General features: G+C 42.3%; 1 protein-coding gene across 1 annotated transcript; it reads left to right on the top strand.

Annotated features, from left to right (window-relative positions):
- Positions 1–5,412: 5,412 nt before the first annotated feature.
- On the top strand, positions 5,413–9,882 carry LOC133243168 (small ribosomal subunit protein eS4, X isoform). Its single transcript, XM_061409721.1, has 7 exons — positions 5,413–5,481; positions 6,391–6,468; positions 6,668–6,848; positions 7,067–7,164; positions 8,295–8,466; positions 9,045–9,202; positions 9,713–9,882. The coding sequence occupies exons 1-7, from the start codon at positions 5,479–5,481 to the stop codon at positions 9,812–9,814; spliced, it is 792 nt and encodes a 263-aa protein (XP_061265705.1). The 5' UTR covers positions 5,413–5,478; the 3' UTR covers positions 9,815–9,882.
- Positions 9,883–19,030: the final 9,148 nt, after the last annotated feature.

Raw genomic sequence — 19,030 nt, forward strand, 5'->3', positions numbered from 1 at the left:
TCTCTTGTATCTCCTGCATTGGTAGGCAGATTCTTTACCACTGAGCCACCAGGAAACCCCAATTAAAAATTAAGTTAAGAAAAAACAACTGATTTAACATATGTTGGCCAGGGCATGGTGCAACTGGAACACTGAAAATGGGGATGTAAAATATTACAACCACTTTGGAAAACAGTTTGGCAATTTTTTCAAAAAATTAAAACATACATCTGCCATATGACCTAGCCTTCCACTTGTAGGTTTTCACCAAGAGAAATATAAACATTTGCTCATAAAAAGACTTGTATAGAAATGTTCATAGCAGCTTCATCTGTAATTGCTTAAAACTGGAAACAATGCAAATGTCTATCCACAAGTGAATGGGATAAACTACTTATGGTATTAGTCGCTCAGTCGTGCCCGACTCTTTGCGACCCCATGGACTGCAGTCCACCAGGCTCCTCTGTCCATAAGATTTTCCAGGCAAGGATACTGGAGTGGGTTGCCATTTCCTTCTCCAGGAGATCTTCCCAACCCAGGGACCGAACCCGGGTCTCCTGCACTGCAGGCAGATTCATTACCGACTGAGCTACAAGGCATACATACATACATGTGTATATGCATATATGTACACATGTACTATATGATGTATACGAGGAACTACTAAGCAATAAAAGAATAAACTATTGATACATACAACAACATGAATGAATCTAAAAATAATTATGCTGAGTGAAAGATGCTAAACAAAAAAAGAGTACAGGCTGGAATATTTCCATTTATGCAAAATTCAAAAAAATGCAAATTAATCAGTAGTGACAGAAAGCAGATCAGCAGTTGCCTGGGAGTGCAGGGGGAGGAGCTGGACTGAGGAGTTACAAACAGACATGAGAAAACTTGGGGCTTATGGATATGTTCATTACATTAGTGACAAATGGTTTCACTAGGTTTATACACACATCAAAATTTGTCAGACTGCATACTTTAAATACGTGCCATTTACTATACATTGATTATTCCTCAATAAAGCTGTTGGAAAAACCCAAATTTCAGAAGGAAGCATCCAGAAGGGAATTGGAGCACTAATTCATTGACTGAGTCCCAATGTTCTATGCATTTGATACATCATCTCTTAAATTGAGTATGGTTATCCCTATTTTCCAAATAAAGCACCTGTGGTTCAGAGAAGTGAAGCCATGTACTCAAAGGCACACAGAGATAGATTCAAACTATGCTCTTTCACCTCTGCCTCACTGTCTCACAGGAATGTGAGAAAGTGAGGAGAAGGCTATGCTGGTTCGTTGATTGCTGACAATAAATCAATCAGGGAATCTGAGGCATGAAGGGCTACTCTTTAAGATGAAGACTGAGGGGCTTGGACCACTCCACTCATGGTGTGACTTATGAACATGAACCACTCATACACATCCTTTTCCTTTGGCAACCTGGGACAGGATGCTGGGGATGTATGTACATCTCAGTTCCCTACTCATTGTCTCCCATGCCCACACTTACAGAAATAGAACCATGCACTGCATGGTTTCATTTACGATATGTTAAAGCAGTTCTTACAAAACAATGAAGACAAAGATCATTCAACATATTGCAATGAGAAAATTGGTTAAGCATTTTGGGGAAAATAGATTTGTTTTCAGTTTATCTTTAATTCCATTTATCTTTATCAACCCCAAGTTGGTAAAGAACTAAATACATGTTATTAAATAGAATTGAGTATTTAGCAGATCTTTGAACTGAGAGTAACCTTCTAATCTTTGAATTGACAAGAAGAAATTACAAGAGAAAAGGTCAACAGATTTGGCTATATAAAATTTTGAAATTTGTACATAGAAAAATAAAATCAAAAGGAAAGTAATTGTTAAAAATATATGCCTCAAATATGACAAATGATGAACTTCTGTGTTCTGTAAAGCACCCATGCAAATTGATCAGAAAAACATGTCCCCAAAGATTAATAGGCAGAGATACTTCACACAAGGGGAAATGGAATGAGTAAACAAGCATATGACAAAATGTTCAACCCCACTAGTGATTTTTTGAAGTGCAAATTAAAACAATTACGTTAGTAAAAGTTAAAAATAAGTGATTACCAGGCTGCCATGAGTATAGTAAAATTGCAAGGCTGCTCTGAGGAAGGTCTTTGGCAATACACAATACCACTATCAAAGTATTCAGACCCTTAACACAGTGCTCCCTTTCCAACAGTTACTGCCAACCACTTGCATGGACTAAGCACAGATGCACCAATTCTCCCAAATGGGAATCTCCAGCCCAGATATCACACACCTGCGCTCAGGTTTGTGTCTATAAAGCATCTCCAGCTGGTCCTCCCCCTCAGTCCCACATCGCACACACCAAACATACCTCCTCCTAGTTCCCCGTGAATGTGCTACTGAGTCACCAAACCAGAAACCTGGGAATCATCCTAATTACCTCCCTGTCCCTCACCCCTGCACATATGTCATTTCCTAGTCAGATTCTGCCAATACTCCATCTGCAATGTCTTTTGAATCTGCCCCCTCCTCCTCCACCCCACAATCACAGACCTGGGTCTCGCCTTTCTGTTTCTTGCTTGCATTGTTGAAACAGCCCTGACCCATCTCCTCCCTGACCCAAACCAGCCACACTTCCTTCAAACCATTCTAAAAGAAGCAGTCAGTTATCTTTCTGAAGCACAAAGCTGATTCTCTCCTCTTTAAAATCTTTCAGTGACTCCTCATTGTCTACCTACAGGCTAAAGTCCAAATTCTTAAGATTTAACAGCCCTCCATGTTCCCAACTGCCTCACCACCATCTTTCCTCTGAGAGCTTCTTCTAGCTTTCTGTCCCCTCCTCCCACCCTACCTTTCCACTATAATGTGAATTCTTTGAGACCAGGAACTAGATCTTAATCATCTCTGTTTCCCTGGCTCATAATACAGAATTTGACTCAGAGTAGGTACTCAATAAATGTTGGGTGAAGGAATGGATTTATTCTAAGGAAGTTGTTCCACTGAAGGAAAAAGCCATATAAAGGAAACTATTCACTGTAGCAACATTCATAATAAAGAAAAAGCACTAAAAACTAAATGTTCAACAGTAAGGAACTTTTATTAATTATGGGATATCCATTTAATGAAATATGACACAGTTGTTAAAATACTCATTATGAAGATTATGTAGCAACTCAGAAAGTGTTTAGTATAATGAAAGCAGAATGCAAAATGGTCTGTATGCTAGGAGTAAAATTATGTAAAAGTATGCATGCACACAAACCGATCAGAACAAGAACAGGAACAAGAACAAATGAATACAGATGATGTGTTTAGGGTGTTTGGGGAGGTACTGTTTTGTGATTTTCTTAGCTCTTTCCCAATTCCCTTTATTCTTGTTAGAATGTCATTTGTGCATAAATACAAATTGACAGAGAAAAAAATATACTGGAAAAGGTGCTTTGATTCCGTCAAGTCCTTTGACAAGCTGTGGTACAAAAACAAACCAACCCTTGACCTGGGAGGCAAGAGATCAGCCTCCCTAACCCATCCCCCACTCCTAACCAGCTGTGTGATCTTAAGTAACATCTGCGGCTCTAACCAGCCATTTTTCCTATCCTCTCAAGCCAGAGGTCCCATGAACTTCCCATGGAATCCCTCACCCCCAAGTGAACTCCAATCATTTCTGTTGGCTGCACCACCATCTTCCCAATGCCCTCAGACTGAAAACCTCAGAATGCACCTTCTATTGTCTCACCAACTTCACTCTCTCTCTAATCCCCATCTCCAATCAATTGCCCCTTCTTGCCAATAATCATCTATAGCATGCTTTACTATAGACCTAATTTTAGACAAAGAGGATTTCCTGTCCATCTAGTTAGTGAGTACTGTCTGATTGAAAAAAGCCAACCATTTTTTCCTCTCTCTTGCTCCTCTACAAACTACGGGGGGATGAAAAGGAGGGCAGAGACAGAGACATGTAAAATGGAACCTCCTGGGTTAGGACTTTGACCTCATGGTCAGGGGAGGCCAGGCAGAGTCAGGGAGAGTATAGTGAGACTTGGCACAATGACTGGGATGTTGACTCAATTTGTTCATTCAACAAGTATTTACCAAGTGTTGGACACCACACTAACCTCTCTGTTAGGTGGCAAAGATGAATTAAGGCAGGCTGTTTAATGAAGATACTCACAATCTAGTGGAGGACAGATGAATAAACTAATTACAACCCGATCTGCTACTGTGTTGCCATTGAATTTGAACCGAGGACTCTGGGGCAGAAGAATGTGGCATGACCTTGCCTGAGGGGACTGGGTTCTCACAGATCCAGAAGGACCTGAGCTGCATGCATCTCCAAGGTGGACAAGTGGGATTAGGTACCCAGGAAGAGTGCTGGGCTGTCCATGGCAGTTCCAAGCTGAGGGATCATCAGGTCCACTGTCAGGAGGCTTGAAAGAGGCAGTTTTGTCAGAGCAGTAACACCTTGGAGTGGCTTAAGCTTTGAGGTTTGGGATAGGGTAAGGGAGCAATGGGTGTCCTGATGAGTGCAGGAGGCAGGAGGTGAAAGGCAGAGGGACCTGAGGGGCCAGGCAGGAGGCCCAAGGGCACTTTCAAAGTAGGGAAATCACATGATTAGGTCTAAATTTTAGTTAGATAACCGGATGATCTCGAATGGCTCCGGTCTTCCCTGAGACTTTATGGTAAATGCCAAATGCACTGTACAGAAATGGAGGGGCAGAGTTCAAGCAGAGATCCTACCCTCCCACCCGCTACACTCCACCCCCTTGGCAATCTGTAGAGAAGCCAGAGGGAAAAAATATTGATTCTTCCCAACTTATAGTAAGGGCAGGTCGACTGGCTCCAGGGAACTCAGGAGAAGGAACACACAATAGGTTTAAGGAACAGTATTAGTTATTCATTTTAATGTATTCTTTAAAATTTATTTATTTGAAGTATAGTAGATTTACAAAGTTGTGTTACTTTCAAGTTGTACAGAAAAGTGATTCAGATATATACATATAGACATATATAGATATAGATATATTATTTTTAGATTCTTTTCTACTACAGTTTATTACACGATGTTAAATATAGTTCCTTGTGCTACACTGTAGGACCTTATTCATTTCAGTGTATTCTAGTGATTATACGGTCCTGTATATGTGGGACTTAAAATAGCCTCACTTTAGGCAAGAGAGCTTGTCTAACTCATCTTGGTCCAGCACCTAACACAGAATCAAGCGCTCCAGAGGTTCCCAGCAAATACTGGAGGGATGAGGGCGGGAAAGGAGAGGGAGCAATTCGCCCTTGGGAGACACCCGTTTTTCCACGGCGATTTCCAAGCCCCGGACCTCTGACCTCCCACCAGTAGATGGCAAAATAGCCTTCTCGCGTGCCGTAAAAGGGCGGAGCTGGTAGGCGGGTCCAAGGTTCCTGCGCGCGCAGTCGCGGGCCCTGTTTTCTCCTCTCGCCGGAAGAAGGCGGGCCTCTTTTCGTGCCTAGCGCAGCCATGGTAAGGCGGATTCTTTGCGAGCTCTTGAAGCTCCATCAGCCTCCATCCTCCCAGGGCTGGGGCTGCCCGGGACTCCGGCACTCTCGCGGGGGGTGGTCGGGCCGAGGCGAAGGGAGAGGGACCTAGTGGGGTGGGCACAGGCTGGGTAGATGGTGAGATCGAACACCAGCTTTCAGCTGTAGGGGGAAATTGGTACTGCTGGCGGGAAGGCCTTGGTATCTGGGCCGGCCACACCCGGCCACGCATCATGCGGCCCTGGGAGGAGCGGCTTGTTTCCCAGAATGGAGCCCCGGGTGGGCCCGGAGGATAGACGTCTGGCCCGGGGCAGGAGAAGAGATTCTTTCCGTCGTGTCTTTGGCACGCTCTGACTTTAGCTAATGTGATCGGTGAGATTCAGTATACGGCTTTAAAAAGGCTTCTTTTCGCACTTTAAGGTGAAAAATGATCTTAGCTACTTTAGAGTTTAAGGAAGCAGCTATTGGCACGTGGTTGTGCCAATATCTCAACAGCTAACACTTGAAAACCAGATACATTTCGAGAAGATTTCTGTTTGATATAGAAGCACAGATTGAGTTCTGGTCCATTTCTGTTACTGGCTGGCTGTGTGCCTTGAAGTCCATCCCCTGGCTGTTTCACCAGCAGTATCCTAGTAAAAACATCCTCTAGAAGCATACACACTTTTAAGTAGTAATATGTAAATAACTTAGTAACAGGAAATACTGTTCTTAGAGACAGTAATCAATTAACAGTAAGGAAACTGGTTGCAGTTTGCGGCACCTGTAGTATTTGCTGGGTACTGTGTGTGTTTTTGTTAAAGAGGAAACGATGCTGTTCTTTCGAGAATAATTGTGTAAGCTGTTCTTGAAAACACCTGAAACAATTTAACAGTATTAAAATCTGAAACTTTAGGCTCGGGGTCCCAAGAAGCACCTGAAACGCGTAGCAGCTCCAAAACATTGGATGCTGGATAAACTGACCGGTGTGTTTGTAAGTATCATTATATTGTAACCCTGTTTTTTTACGTTGTATGTTTGAAACATTTTGTACTGTTTCTGTATGTGTGGATATCCCTGATTACTGGATCGGAAAATTCACTGCCTGCCAGAGGTTCTTTTGGGGTCGGGGCAGTCTGAATCTCGGGACTTAAGAGGTACCTTTTTTAAAGTGATAAATTAATCATTTACAGGCCCCTCGTCCATCTACCGGCCCCCACAAGCTAAGGGAGTGTCTCCCCCTAATCATTTTCCTAAGGAATAGACTTAAGTATGCCCTAACTGGAGATGAAGTAAAGAAGATTTGCATGCAGCGTTTCATTAAGATCGATGGCAAAGTCCGCACAGATATAACCTACCCTGCTGGTTTTATGGGTAAGTGGTTAGTGATGGGCGCTTGGTGGTAGCCCCTTATATTTTTGTAAATCTTGCTATCTAAGAAGGTGGTTGTATTAAATACTGGTGAACTTTTCTCAGAGTCGTTGCTGGTATTCAAAATGGGAAGCATATGGATATTTTTTCCTTATGTGGTTGTTGCTCAGCATGGTCTACTGGGGTGCACTGTAGTAACCTGAGTTATTGTTTGATATCAGATGTCATCAGCATTGATAAGACTGGAGAGAACTTTCGTTTGATCTATGACACCAAGGGTCGCTTTGCTGTTCATCGTATTACACCTGAGGAGGCCAAGGTGAGTGATGCAAGTACGCTGGGCTGTTGTTTTAAAGTACTTGATTCTAAGTTACAGCCTGAATTAAGTACATGGGCTGATCCATTGTGAGGTAGGTAGATTAGGATTCCTTATAATCTTATACCTGGAAACATCTAGTCAGGTTAGCATCCTCAACAGATTGTTACCTTTTTTTATCGCAGAAATGAATTCGCACTGAACAGTGACTTCTGATTGCTGGTGTTTTTTTGTTTGAGGCAAGCAGAGTGACTTCTAGAAATGTTTGAGTATCTGAAGTGTGGGATAAGGGGCCAGAAAAACCCAATGTCTAGTCCAGTTGGCCTTTTGTCTAGCTGTATTCTGGAAAGGGGAAAGGTATTAATGGAAAGGACCAATAGCCTTTGGGGCACTAATTTGAGATAACGCAAAAGGTTACAGACATTGATTATTTAATCCAGTTTGTTGTGGTTTTATGTATAAGTTCATGGCTTCTTCCATTATTGGCTGTAAATGAAGGTTAATTCAATTGGGTGATTCAGCTCCTAATTTCCTTAGCTGCCTGCATTGTTACCAGCAGGCTGGAGAGCATGTCCAATGGAATCAAGGTGATTTGATTCATTTAAAGAATATTTTGGGGAGTGAAAAATCCAAAAGTGAAATGGTTTGTGAAACAGTTGATTTGATGAACTGGTAATGCAATTGCCCTTTGTGAGACAAAATTCAATTGTGATATAGAGGGAGCCATTAAGAGGCACTTGTTAGCTGGGTGAGTAGAAGGGAAGAATTCAAGCTGTCCCAGACTTAACCTGAGAATGGGGCTGTAATTTGCATTTGAGAGGGGAGGAAATGGTGGTGATTAGCCCTCCTGGTAGTTCCCAGGTTGTGAGGCCTTCCAGTTCCTTGAACTTTTAGCCTTGGGGTTGATACAGTGCTACGAAGAAAACACATAAGAAATAGGAAGATTAATCTAGAAGGGGGGCCAATGTGCAAGATGAATTTATTGCGGAGTGGGAAGAAAAGTCAAGAACACCATTATTCAGCTGTAGCTCTTTAGCTGCTGGTTACATCTTTAAAGTGGTGACAGAACTGTCGTACTCTGGAGCATAGTGCTTGTGAGCTGGACTGATGTGGCTAACCTTGTGTGTTTCTAGTATAAATTGTGCAAAGTAAGAAAGATATTTGTGGGAACAAAAGGAATCCCTCATCTGGTAACCCATGATGCTCGTACCATCCGTTACCCTGATCCCCTCATCAAGGTGAATGATACCATTCAGATTGACTTGGAGACTGGCAAGATTACTGATTTCATCAAATTTGACACTGGTAAGCAGCCTCTACTACATAGGCATTCTCTTTAGGCAGAATTCTCATAGGCAGGCATAAGAGCTGTACTTTGCTTTTAATTTTTAAATTGATTGAATCTAGGACTTGAACAAGGTCTGGGTACAGGGTTTTATTTTTTGGGTTTGTGGTCTAATATGCACCTAATTCGGAGAAGGCAATGGCACCCCACTCCAGTACTCTTGCGTGGAAAATCCCATGGATGGAGGAGCCTGGTAGGCTGCTGTCTATGGGGTCACACAGAGTCGGACACGACTGAAGTGACTTAGCAGCAGCATGCACCTAATTAGCAACCAAAGCTAGATGTCTTTTGTTGATACAGTAACAGATCAGGAACAAGGCAAGTCTTTTAAGAAATGTTCAGTGAATATGTAAAAGCAAAGCCTTGTGTCATTGTAGTTTTCTGGTGGCCATGAGGGAATTGAGATACAGCCTTTTGTAATTGACTCATCCTCCAAATCTGTTCACAACAGTAGCAGAAAATTAATTGTACCTTGAAAGATAAACAACTTTGTTTGAAACCTGTCTCTCTCATTGACTACCATTTCCTTCCTATATAGGTAACCTGTGCATGGTGACTGGAGGTGCTAACCTGGGAAGAATTGGTGTGATTACAAACCGGGAGAGGCATCCAGGTTCTTTTGATGTAGTTCATGTGAAAGATGCGAACGGCAACAGCTTTGCCACACGGCTCTCAAACATTTTCGTTATTGGCAAAGTAAGTCTGGGTTTCTCTAGTCCAGGGAAACCTGTAAAATGCTGGGATTGTAGCTCCTGGTTCCTGCTAAAGTGTTATAAAATAAAGCCTCCTCTGGGATAGGGCTTACAGCAGGGCTGAGGCAAACCTGTGCTTTTTCAGCATCACAGTATGGGGTGTGGGGACCGGATCACCTGGGTTGGTGAAAAGTGCCAGTAATGGGATGAATATACCTTATAGTTTGGCTCTTTAATTTGTACCTGTGGGAGATTGTGGGGGTAGAGGGTAAGCTAATGCTTGGCCTTGGGCACAATTGCAATATATCTAAGACTAGTTATGAAGGATATTGTAGTTTGCATTTACATACATGGGCAAAAAATTTTAAATGGGTATTTCAGATAAATGACTGCCTGACTGTTGCTGAGTGCTTTCACAAACAGGTTTCTCTTTCTCTTGACAAACATAAACATAACATGTGCCAGCCTGTTAATGGTGTGTAGCAGGTTTTGATTCTCCTCTTTTCTCCTCCAGGGCAACAAACCGTGGATCTCTCTTCCCCGTGGAAAGGGTATTCGCCTTACCATTGCTGAGGAGAGAGATAAGAGATTGGCAGCCAAACAGAGCAGTGGATAAAATGATCTCTATGTGATGTGATTGGAAAAGTCTTTGTAATTAAAGATAATACCAAGTGATTAATAGTATCTTTGGTGTTTGCTGTGGTTTGGGTTTTTGGTTTGTTTGCTTTGAATTTTCAGGCAGGCTTGGCATTCTGGGATATGATGTCTCCTATAGGCTAGACTTCAATGATGGTAGGAGAACATATCAAACCTTGGCAAGAAGGAGAAGCAAGTAAATATTTTATACATAGTATCTTTTTTTTTAATCCCCCTCTTTTCTCTGGTCTTTATTGCACTACCCCATATATAAGCCTGGCTCATCTGTTTTTCCCACTTCTGTGCCCAGCTTGCCAAATGGCATGGTAAAAATGTCCAGTTTTGAATACAGGTATGGACTCTTGTTGCCAAGCAATACACTTGCTTGGACTTTATCATTTTCCAGCTGCTATAGCATTCAGTTCTCAACTCCATTTCTCAGGACTGCAAAATCATGTTTTTACCAGTCTTGAGAGGTGCCTCTGTTGGCAAGGGGCCAGCAGTTAGACCTATTCCTCATTTCAAACTCTAGGCTTCTTACAAGTGTCAATTACCCTGTGTGTGATATCAACCAGCATGTCTTCCTGCTAAGACCTAAAACCACCTTGGCTTCCCATAGCAGAGCTTTTCTCAATCTTTATATGGGAGCAGGGTGGGGGAGGGGATAGCTGTCCTGTGTTGGATGTTGGGCAGCATCCCTGGCCCCTAACCCACTAGAACAGCGCTTTTGTTCTTCCTGGTTGTGATAACGAGAAACTGACTTGAGGTAATGCCAGATCCCCCAGAGGAGCAAAATGCCCATGTGTTAACCACTGCCCTGTATATATCACCTTCACATAACGTCTAGCTACAGACTGCTCAAAACAACTAAGTTTCCCTTTTCCCTTCTGGCAGGATTTGGAGTGAAAAACAGTTGTTTTAGATGTCTTCATCTGAGATAAAATGAACCTGTGTGAAATCACTGCAAATATAACTGGGCACATCTGGTATCCCTGGTGCCCAGGCCTGTGGGTTCAGTGGACCAGGAAGCCTGCTGAGGAGCTGTAGCTTGGGGCAACATCCTTTTCCCCAGGCTGAGTCCTGGGCTTGGAGTCAAGCCAAAGAACTGAACAAACAACATACTAGCAAAAACTGCCCAGGGGTCTCCCAGACCCAGATTTGGCCCCACAGGACATCCCTGCCTTCCATATTGCAAAATAAAGCACAACTTGGGGCTAACGGAACTCTGCTTAAGCAGCCTAAAGGGAATTTCTGCAGAACTGGGTCCAGCCAAGTAGAGGGGTGCCGAAAAGGGCTTGCCAGTCATGTTACTTAAGCCTTTTCTTGCCAAGAGTGGAGCTTATCCAGAAGCAGTTATGAGGGGCCAGATCAGAAGTAATTTTTATGGTGCCCCTTGAGAAATGGAGACTAAAGGATTAGAAGGCAGGGGACCTGAATGCAGCTGTATTCTCTTGCTGCCACCCTGCTCAGTGTGCTTTCTAGGTTTGTCCTGTCTCAGCTCAACAGATGATGGAAATGATTTGTTGAAGTTTAGTTAAGGAACCAAAGCAAATATGGAGGAGAGGCCTCCAGGTTGGTTCTTTCCACAAGTACAGCGGTATCCTAGATGCTCACTGGGCCACCCATCTTGTCCAAATGGGGAATTGGTGTTCCTTGGCTGCATTCTCCTCACATCACTAGGGATTTTTATATTTATTCATTTGGCTATGTTGGGTTTTAGCTGCAGCACAGGGAATCTAGTCAAAGCTATGGTTGTGTATGAATGTAAGAGTTGGACTATAAAGAAAGCTGAGACCTGAAGAATTGATGCTTTTGAACTGTGGTGTTGGAGAAGACTCTTGAGGGTCCCTTGGACTGCAAGGAGATCCAACCAGTCCATCCTAAAGGAAATCAGTCCTGAATATTCATTGGAAGGACTGATTGATGCTGAAGCTAAAACTCTAATACTTTGGCCACCTGATGCGAAGAATTGACTCATTGGAAAAGACCCTGATGCTGGGAAAGATTGAAGGCAGAAGGAGAAGGGGACAACAGAGGATGAGATGGCTAGATGGCATCACCGACTCGATGGACACTTTGAGCAAGCTCTGGGAGTTGGTGATGGACAGGGAAGCCTGGCGTGCTGCAGTCCATGGGGTCACAGAGAGTCGGACACAAAAGAGTGACTGAACTGAACCCGGAATCTTTAGTTGTGGCATGTGAGATCTAGTTTCCTGAGCAGGGGTTGAACCCGGGCACCCTGCACTGGGAATGCAGAGTCTTAGCCACTGGACCACAGAGAAGTCCCTTTTACAACCTAAGTTTATTTTGGTTTTTTATTTGTTAAACTAGCACAGGGATTTTTTTTAAGCAACTAGCCCCAATGTGCAGATTTCCATCCTCACACCAGGTTGTATCACTTGACTTAGCCCAAAGCAGCCTGTATCACTGGAAAGAGATACAGTTTCCAAATAATATGGCTTGGGTCATTGTAGGCTGTTTAAGACTTCCAGTTTGATTCATAAAATCTTAGAGCTGGAGAGAACCTTAGAGATCATCTTAGCAGAAAAGCAAATGGTCCTGAGATAAAAATGACTGCAGTGAGCAGAACTTGTGGGGGTTTGATTTACTTCCCTTGTGCATTCAGCAGACTGGGCCTCGTGGTCCACTCAGGGCAGCACAGTACAGATTTGAATGACAGCAAGAATGAATGGTTCTATGAAGACCTACAAGACCTTTTAGAACTAACACCCCCAAAAGATATCCTTTTCATTATAGGGGACTGGAATGCAAAAGTAGGAAGTCAAGAAACATCTGGAGTAACAGGCAAATTTGGCCTTGGAGTACGGAATGAAGCAGGGCAAAGGCTAATAGAGTTTTGCCAAGAGAACGCACTGATCATAGCAAACACCCTCTTCCACAACACAAAAGAAGACTCTATACATGGACATCACCAGATGGTCAACACCGAAATCAGATTGATTCTATTCTTTGCACCCAAAGATGGAGAAGCTCTATACAGTTAGCAAAAACAAGACTGGGAGCTGACTGCCTCAGATCATGAACTCCTTATTGCCAAATTCAGACTTAAATTGAAGAAAGTAGGGAAAACCACTAGACCATTCAGGTATGACCTAAATAAAGTCCCTTATAATTATACAGTGGAAGTGAGAAATAGATTTAAGGGACTAGATCTGATAGACAGAGTGCCTGATGAATTATGGACAGAGGTTCATGACATTGTACAGGAGACAGGGATCAAGACCATCCCCATGGAAAAGAAATGCAAAAAAGCAAAATGGCTGTTGGAGGAGGCCTTACAAATAGCTGTGAAAAGAAGAGAAATGAAAAGCAAAGGAGAAAAGGAAAGATATAAGCATCTGAATGCAGAGTTCCAAAGAATAGCAAGGAGAGATAAGAAAGCCTTCCTCAGCAATCAATGCAAAGAAATAGAGGAAAACAACAGAATGGGAAAGACTAGAGATCTCTTTCAGAAGATTAGAGATACCAAGGGAACATTTCATGCAAAGACAGGCTCGATAAAGGACAGAAATGGCATGGGCCTAACAGAAGCAGAAGATATTAAGAGGTGGCAAGAATACACAGAAGAACTGTACAAAAAAGATCTTCACGACCAAGATAATCATGATGGTGTGATCACTGACCTAGAACCAGACATCTTGGAATGTGAAGTCAAGTGGGCCTTAGAAAGCATCACTACAAACAAAGCTAGTGGAGGTGATGGAATTCCAGTTGAGCTGTTTCAAATCCTGAAAGATGATGCTGTGAAAGTGCTGCACTTAATATGCCAGCAAATTTGGAAAACTCGGCAGTGGCCACAGGACTGGAAAAGGTCCGTTTTCATTCCAACCCCAAAGAAAGGCAATGCCAAAGAATGCTCAAACTACCACACAATTGCACTCATCTCACACGCTAGTAAAGTAATGCTCAAAATTCTCCAAGCCCGGCTTCAGCAATATGTGAACCGTGAATTTCTAGATGTTCAACCTGGTTTTAAGAAAGGCAGAGGAACCAGAGATCAAATTGCCAACATCCTCTGGATCACGGAAAAAGCAAGAGAGTTCCAGAAAAACATCTATTTCTGCTTTATTGACTATGCCAAAGCCTTTGACTGTGTGGATCACAATAAACTGTGGAAAATTTTGAAAGAGATGGGAATACCAGACCACCTGACCTGCCTCTTGGGAAACCTGTATGCAAGTCAGGAAGCAACAGTTAGAACTGGACATGGACCAACAGATTGGTTCTAAATAGGAAAAGGAGTATGTCAAGGCTGTATATTGTCACCCTGCTTATTTAACTTCTATGCAGAGTACATCATGAGAAATGCTGGGCTGGAAGAAGCACAAGCTGGAATCAAGATTGCCAGGAGAAATATCAATAACCTCAGATATGCAGATGACACCACCCTTATGGCAGAAAGTGAAGAAGAACTAAAAAGCCTCTTGATGAAAGTGAAAGAGGAGAGTGAAAAAGTTGGCTTAAGGCTCAACATTCAGAAAACAAAGATCATGGCATCTGGTCCCATCACTTCATGGGAAATCAATGGGGAAAGAGTGGAAACAGTGTCAGACTTTATTTTTGGGGGCTCCAAAATCACTGCAGATGGTGACTGCAGCCATGAAATTAAAAGATGCTTACTCCTTGGAAAGAAAGTTATGACCAACCTAGACAGCATATTAAAAAGCAGAGACATTACTTTGCCAACAAAGGTCCGTCTAGTCAAGGCTATTGTTTTTCCAGTGGTCATGTATGGATGTGAGAATTGGACTGTGAAGAAAGCTGAGTGCTGAAGAACTAATGCTTTTGAACTGTGGTGTTGAAGAAGACTCTTGAGAGTCCCTTGGACTGCAAGGAGATCCAACCAGTCCATCCTAAAGGAGACCAGTCCTGGGTGTTCATTGGAAGGAGTGATGCTGAGGCTGAAACTCCAATACTTTGGCCACCTTATGTGAAGAGTTGACTCATTGGAAAAGACCCTGATGCTGGGAGGGATTGGGGGCAGGAGGAGAAGGGGACGACAGAGGATGAGATGGCTAGATGGCATCACCAACTCGATGGACATGAGTTTGGGTAAACTCCAGGAGTTGGTGATGGACAGGGAGGCCTGGCATGCTGCGATTTATGGGGTTGCAAATAGTCGGACATAACTGAGCAACTGAACTGAACTGAAGAATACAAACAGCCAAGACTTGTGTAGAACTTTATAGTCTACAAGAGCCCTCTTGATTTTTTTGAGCTCCTAATCCTGTGTTCGTTGCTAAACCAGATGTTACAGGAAGAGCCACATCCATCCCATTGCCCCTGACCCAAGACAATCAGTTCTAGCCAAAGTCTTTCCCATCTCAAAGTTAAAGTGAAAGTGAAGTCACTCAGTCGTGTCCAACTCTTTGTGACCCCATGGACTGTAGCCTACCAGGGTCCTCTGTCCATAGGAATTTTCAGGCAAGAGTACTGGAGTGGGTTGCCACTTCTTCTCCAGGAGATCTTCCCAACCCAGGGATCGAACCCAGGTCTCCCACATTGTAGGCAGACGCTTTACCGTCTGAGCCACCAGGGAAGTCTTCCCATCTCATGTCACAACAAATTCCATCTTATCAGTTACTCAAGTCAAACACTTCGGATGTGTCCTCACTTTGACTCGGTTTCTCATGCTCTACACATAATTTTCCTAATTTTATTAGAAAATTCTGTTGGCTCTCCCTTCAAAATGTATGATAATCATAATGAGTCTTTATCTTTCTGTGATAAATACTGAAGGATCTGCAGAAGAAATGACAAGCAATCTGAAATTTGCTTTAAAATAATCTAGTGAGTAGGCAATAACAATGAAACAAGATTGACCACATACTGATAATGTTGAAGCTGGGTAATGGGTCCATGGGGTTTGCTACACCAGTCACAACACTTCTGTATATGTTTGACATTTTTCACGTTTTAAACTTATAAAGGGACAAATAGATAAATTCTATGGTGTGTGCCCTCCCCATTCACACTACCCCCCTCAAACAATATCAGACCATTTCTCATCACCTGCACTGCTACTACCCTGATCTGAGACACCAACAACTCTCACCTACATTATAGATTATAGCATTAACCCCAGACTGGCTTCCTGGCTTTGTGGGATTTTACTTCCCCAACCAGGGATCGAACCCACAACCCCTGCAGTGGAAGTGCAGAGTTCTAACCACTGTATAGCTAGGGAAGTCTCGGAGGGATACTGTTTAAAGTAAGTCAGCTCAGATCACTCCTTTTTCCAGAGGCCCCAGTGGCTCCCATCTTACTCAGACTAAAAACCATAGTCAACACAAGGTCCCATGAGGCCTCCCACAGTCCGGCCTCTGACTTCATTTTCTATTACTCTCCCCCTGCTCAATCTGTGCCAGCTACACTGGCCTCCTGCTGTTTCTTTTTTGTTTGTTTTGGTTTTGTTTTTAGTGTTTTGTTTCTGCTACTGTGTCTTGAACTAGAGAAGTACTCTACTGTCTTAGCACCCTGCATGGACTCTTTTTTTTTTCTTAATATATATATTTTATTGAAGTGTAGTTGACTTACAATATTTCAGGTTTACAGCAAAGTGATTCAGTTATACACATTCACGTATATTATTTTTCAGATTATTTTCCATTATAGGTTATTATAAGAAAAAATATGGAATGTGTCACGAATTTGTGTCATCCTTGCACAGTTCAGTTCAGTTCAGTCACTCAGTCATGTCCCACTCTGCGACTCCATGAATCGCAGCACGATAGGCCTCCTTGTACCATGCTAATCTCTATTGTTCCAATTTTAGTATATGTGCTGCCAAAGTGCACACATGGACTCTTTTTTCATATAGCTAGTTTATATGATAAACTTTTTCAAATATTGGGTTGGTCAAAATGTTCATTTTTGTTGTTGTTGTAAGATGGCTCTAGTAGCACTTAACTTCATTTTAAACAATTTTGTTAGTTTGTATTGTGACAGCTGTCATATCAGTGTAAACTTTTAAAAAATTTATCAAAATTGGTGTATTTTGTGTATCCATTTTAATATTGAAGATGGAAGGAAAAAAGCAACATTTTCAGCATATAATGCTTTATTACTCAAGAAAGGTAAAAATGCACCTGAAACACACAAAAAAAGATTTGTGCAGTGTATGGATAAAGTGTTGTAACTGATCGTATACGTCAGAAGTGATTTGTGAAATTTTGTGTTGAAGATTTCCCATGGTCAGGTGCTCCATGGTCAGGTAGACAAGTTGAAGTTGATAGTGATCAAATCAAGATATTCACTGAGTGCAATCAATGTTTATATCACATGGGAGATAGCCAGCATACTCAAAATACCCAGGCCAAGGGCTGAAAATCATTTACACCAGCTTGGTTATGTTAATCACTTTGATGTTTGGATTCCACAAAAGTTAAGCAAAAAAAAAAAATAAAAAAACTTCTTAAACATATTTCTGAATGCAATTCTATATTTAAACATAACAAATTCTTTTCTGTTTTAAAAACAAACTGTGATGGACAATGAAAAATGTATACTATACAATAATGTGGAATAGAAGAGATCATGGGGCAATCAAAATGAACAACGGCCAAGCTCACCAAAGGCCAATCTTCATCCAAAGAAGGTGATGGTGTGTGTACGGTGGGATTGGAAGAGTCCTTTATTGTGAGCTCCTTTTGGAAAACCAAACGATAATTCCAACAAGTACTGCTCCTAGTTAAACCAGCTGAAAGCAGCATTCAACTGCTTTCCAAAAAAGTATCTGGAATTAGTCAACAGAAAATGCATAATCTTCTATCAGGATAACTCAAGACCACATTTTCCTTTGGTGACAAGGCAAAAACAGTTACAGCTTGGCTGGGAAGTTCTGATTCACCCACCATATTCACCAAGACATTGCACCTTCAGATGCCCATTTATTTTAGTTTTTAAAAAATTCTCTTAATGGAAAATATTTCCACTCATTGGAAGACTGTAAAAGGCACCCAAAATGGTTCTTTGCTCAAAAAGATAAAAAGTTTTGGTAAGATTGAATTATGAAGTTCCCTGGAAAATGCAGAAGGTAGTGGAACAAAATGGTGAATACATTGTTCAATAAAGTTCTTGGTGAAAATGAAATGTGTCTTTTCACATCACATTGATGGGTGACCCACAAACTGGAGAACAATAATACCAAAGTTTTCACACTGTTGTGAAGGTTCTGAACCCCATGTCAGGATTCACAGCCTGGGGGTACAACAAAGGGGCTGGGAATCCCCAAGGAATCTGCCCTTGAAGGCCAGTGAGATTTGATTGTAGAACTTCCACAGGACTGAGGGAAACAGAGACTCCAGTCTTGCAGGGCACAAACGAAATCTTCCATGCACTAAGACCCAGAGGAAAGGAGCAGTGACTCCACAGGAGACTGAACCAAAACTACCTGCCAGTGTTGGAGGGCCTCCTGTGGAGGAGTGGGTTGGCAGGGGCTCACCACAGGGACAGGGACACTGGCAGCAAGAGGTCCAAAAAGTCCCCCTTGCTGTCCCCCATAGAGCCTGTAGACCTCAGAGCTGCATTGTCTCAGGCCAAGCAACTACCAGGGAGGGAGCACAACCCCACCTTTTAGTAGATAATCGGATTAAAGCTTTACTGAGCAAGGCCCTGCCCACCAGAGCAAGACACAGTTGTTCCCATGCCAGTCCCTCCAATCAGGAAGCTTACACAAACCTCTTAGCCTCCTCCATCAGAAGGCAGACAGAAGAAGCAAGAAGAAGCACAGTCCTACAGTGGCTAAAATAAAAACTATATTACAGAAAGTTAATCACGATGAAAAAGCAGAAAGTTGTGTCCCAGATGAAGGGACAAGATAAAACCTGAAAAAACAACTAAATGAAGTGGAGATAGGCAGTTTTCCAGGAAAAAGAATTCAGAATAATGATAGTGAAGATGATTCAGGATTGTGGGAAAACAATGGAGAAGATGCAAGAAATGTTTACCAAAGACCTGGGAGAACTAAAGAACAAACAAATAGAGATGAACAATACACTAGAAGGAATCAATAGCAGAATAACTGACCAGAAGAATGGATAAATGACCTGGAGGACAGAATGGTTGAAATCACTGCCACAGAACAGAATATTAAAAAAAAAAAAAAGAATGAAAAAAAAAAATGAAGACAGCCTAAGAGACCAGTTCAGTTAAGTCGCTCAGTTGTGTCTGACTC

Source organism: Bos javanicus, chromosome X (assembly GCF_032452875.1).
Source record: "Bos javanicus breed banteng chromosome X, ARS-OSU_banteng_1.0, whole genome shotgun sequence".
NCBI lineage: Eukaryota > Metazoa > Chordata > Mammalia > Artiodactyla > Bovidae > Bos > Bos javanicus.

What these genes read in the sequence shown, in the direction of transcription:
- LOC133243168 (XM_061409721.1), top strand. An exon ending in ATAAACTGACCGGTGTGTTT is followed by an intron (nt 6,469 to 6,667) that starts GTAAGTATCATT and finishes AATCATTTACAG; the next exon opens with GCCCCTCGTCCATCTACCGG. An exon ending in ACATTTTCGTTATTGGCAAA is followed by an intron (nt 9,203 to 9,712) that starts GTAAGTCTGGGT and finishes TTTCTCCTCCAG; the next exon opens with GGCAACAAACCGTGGATCTC.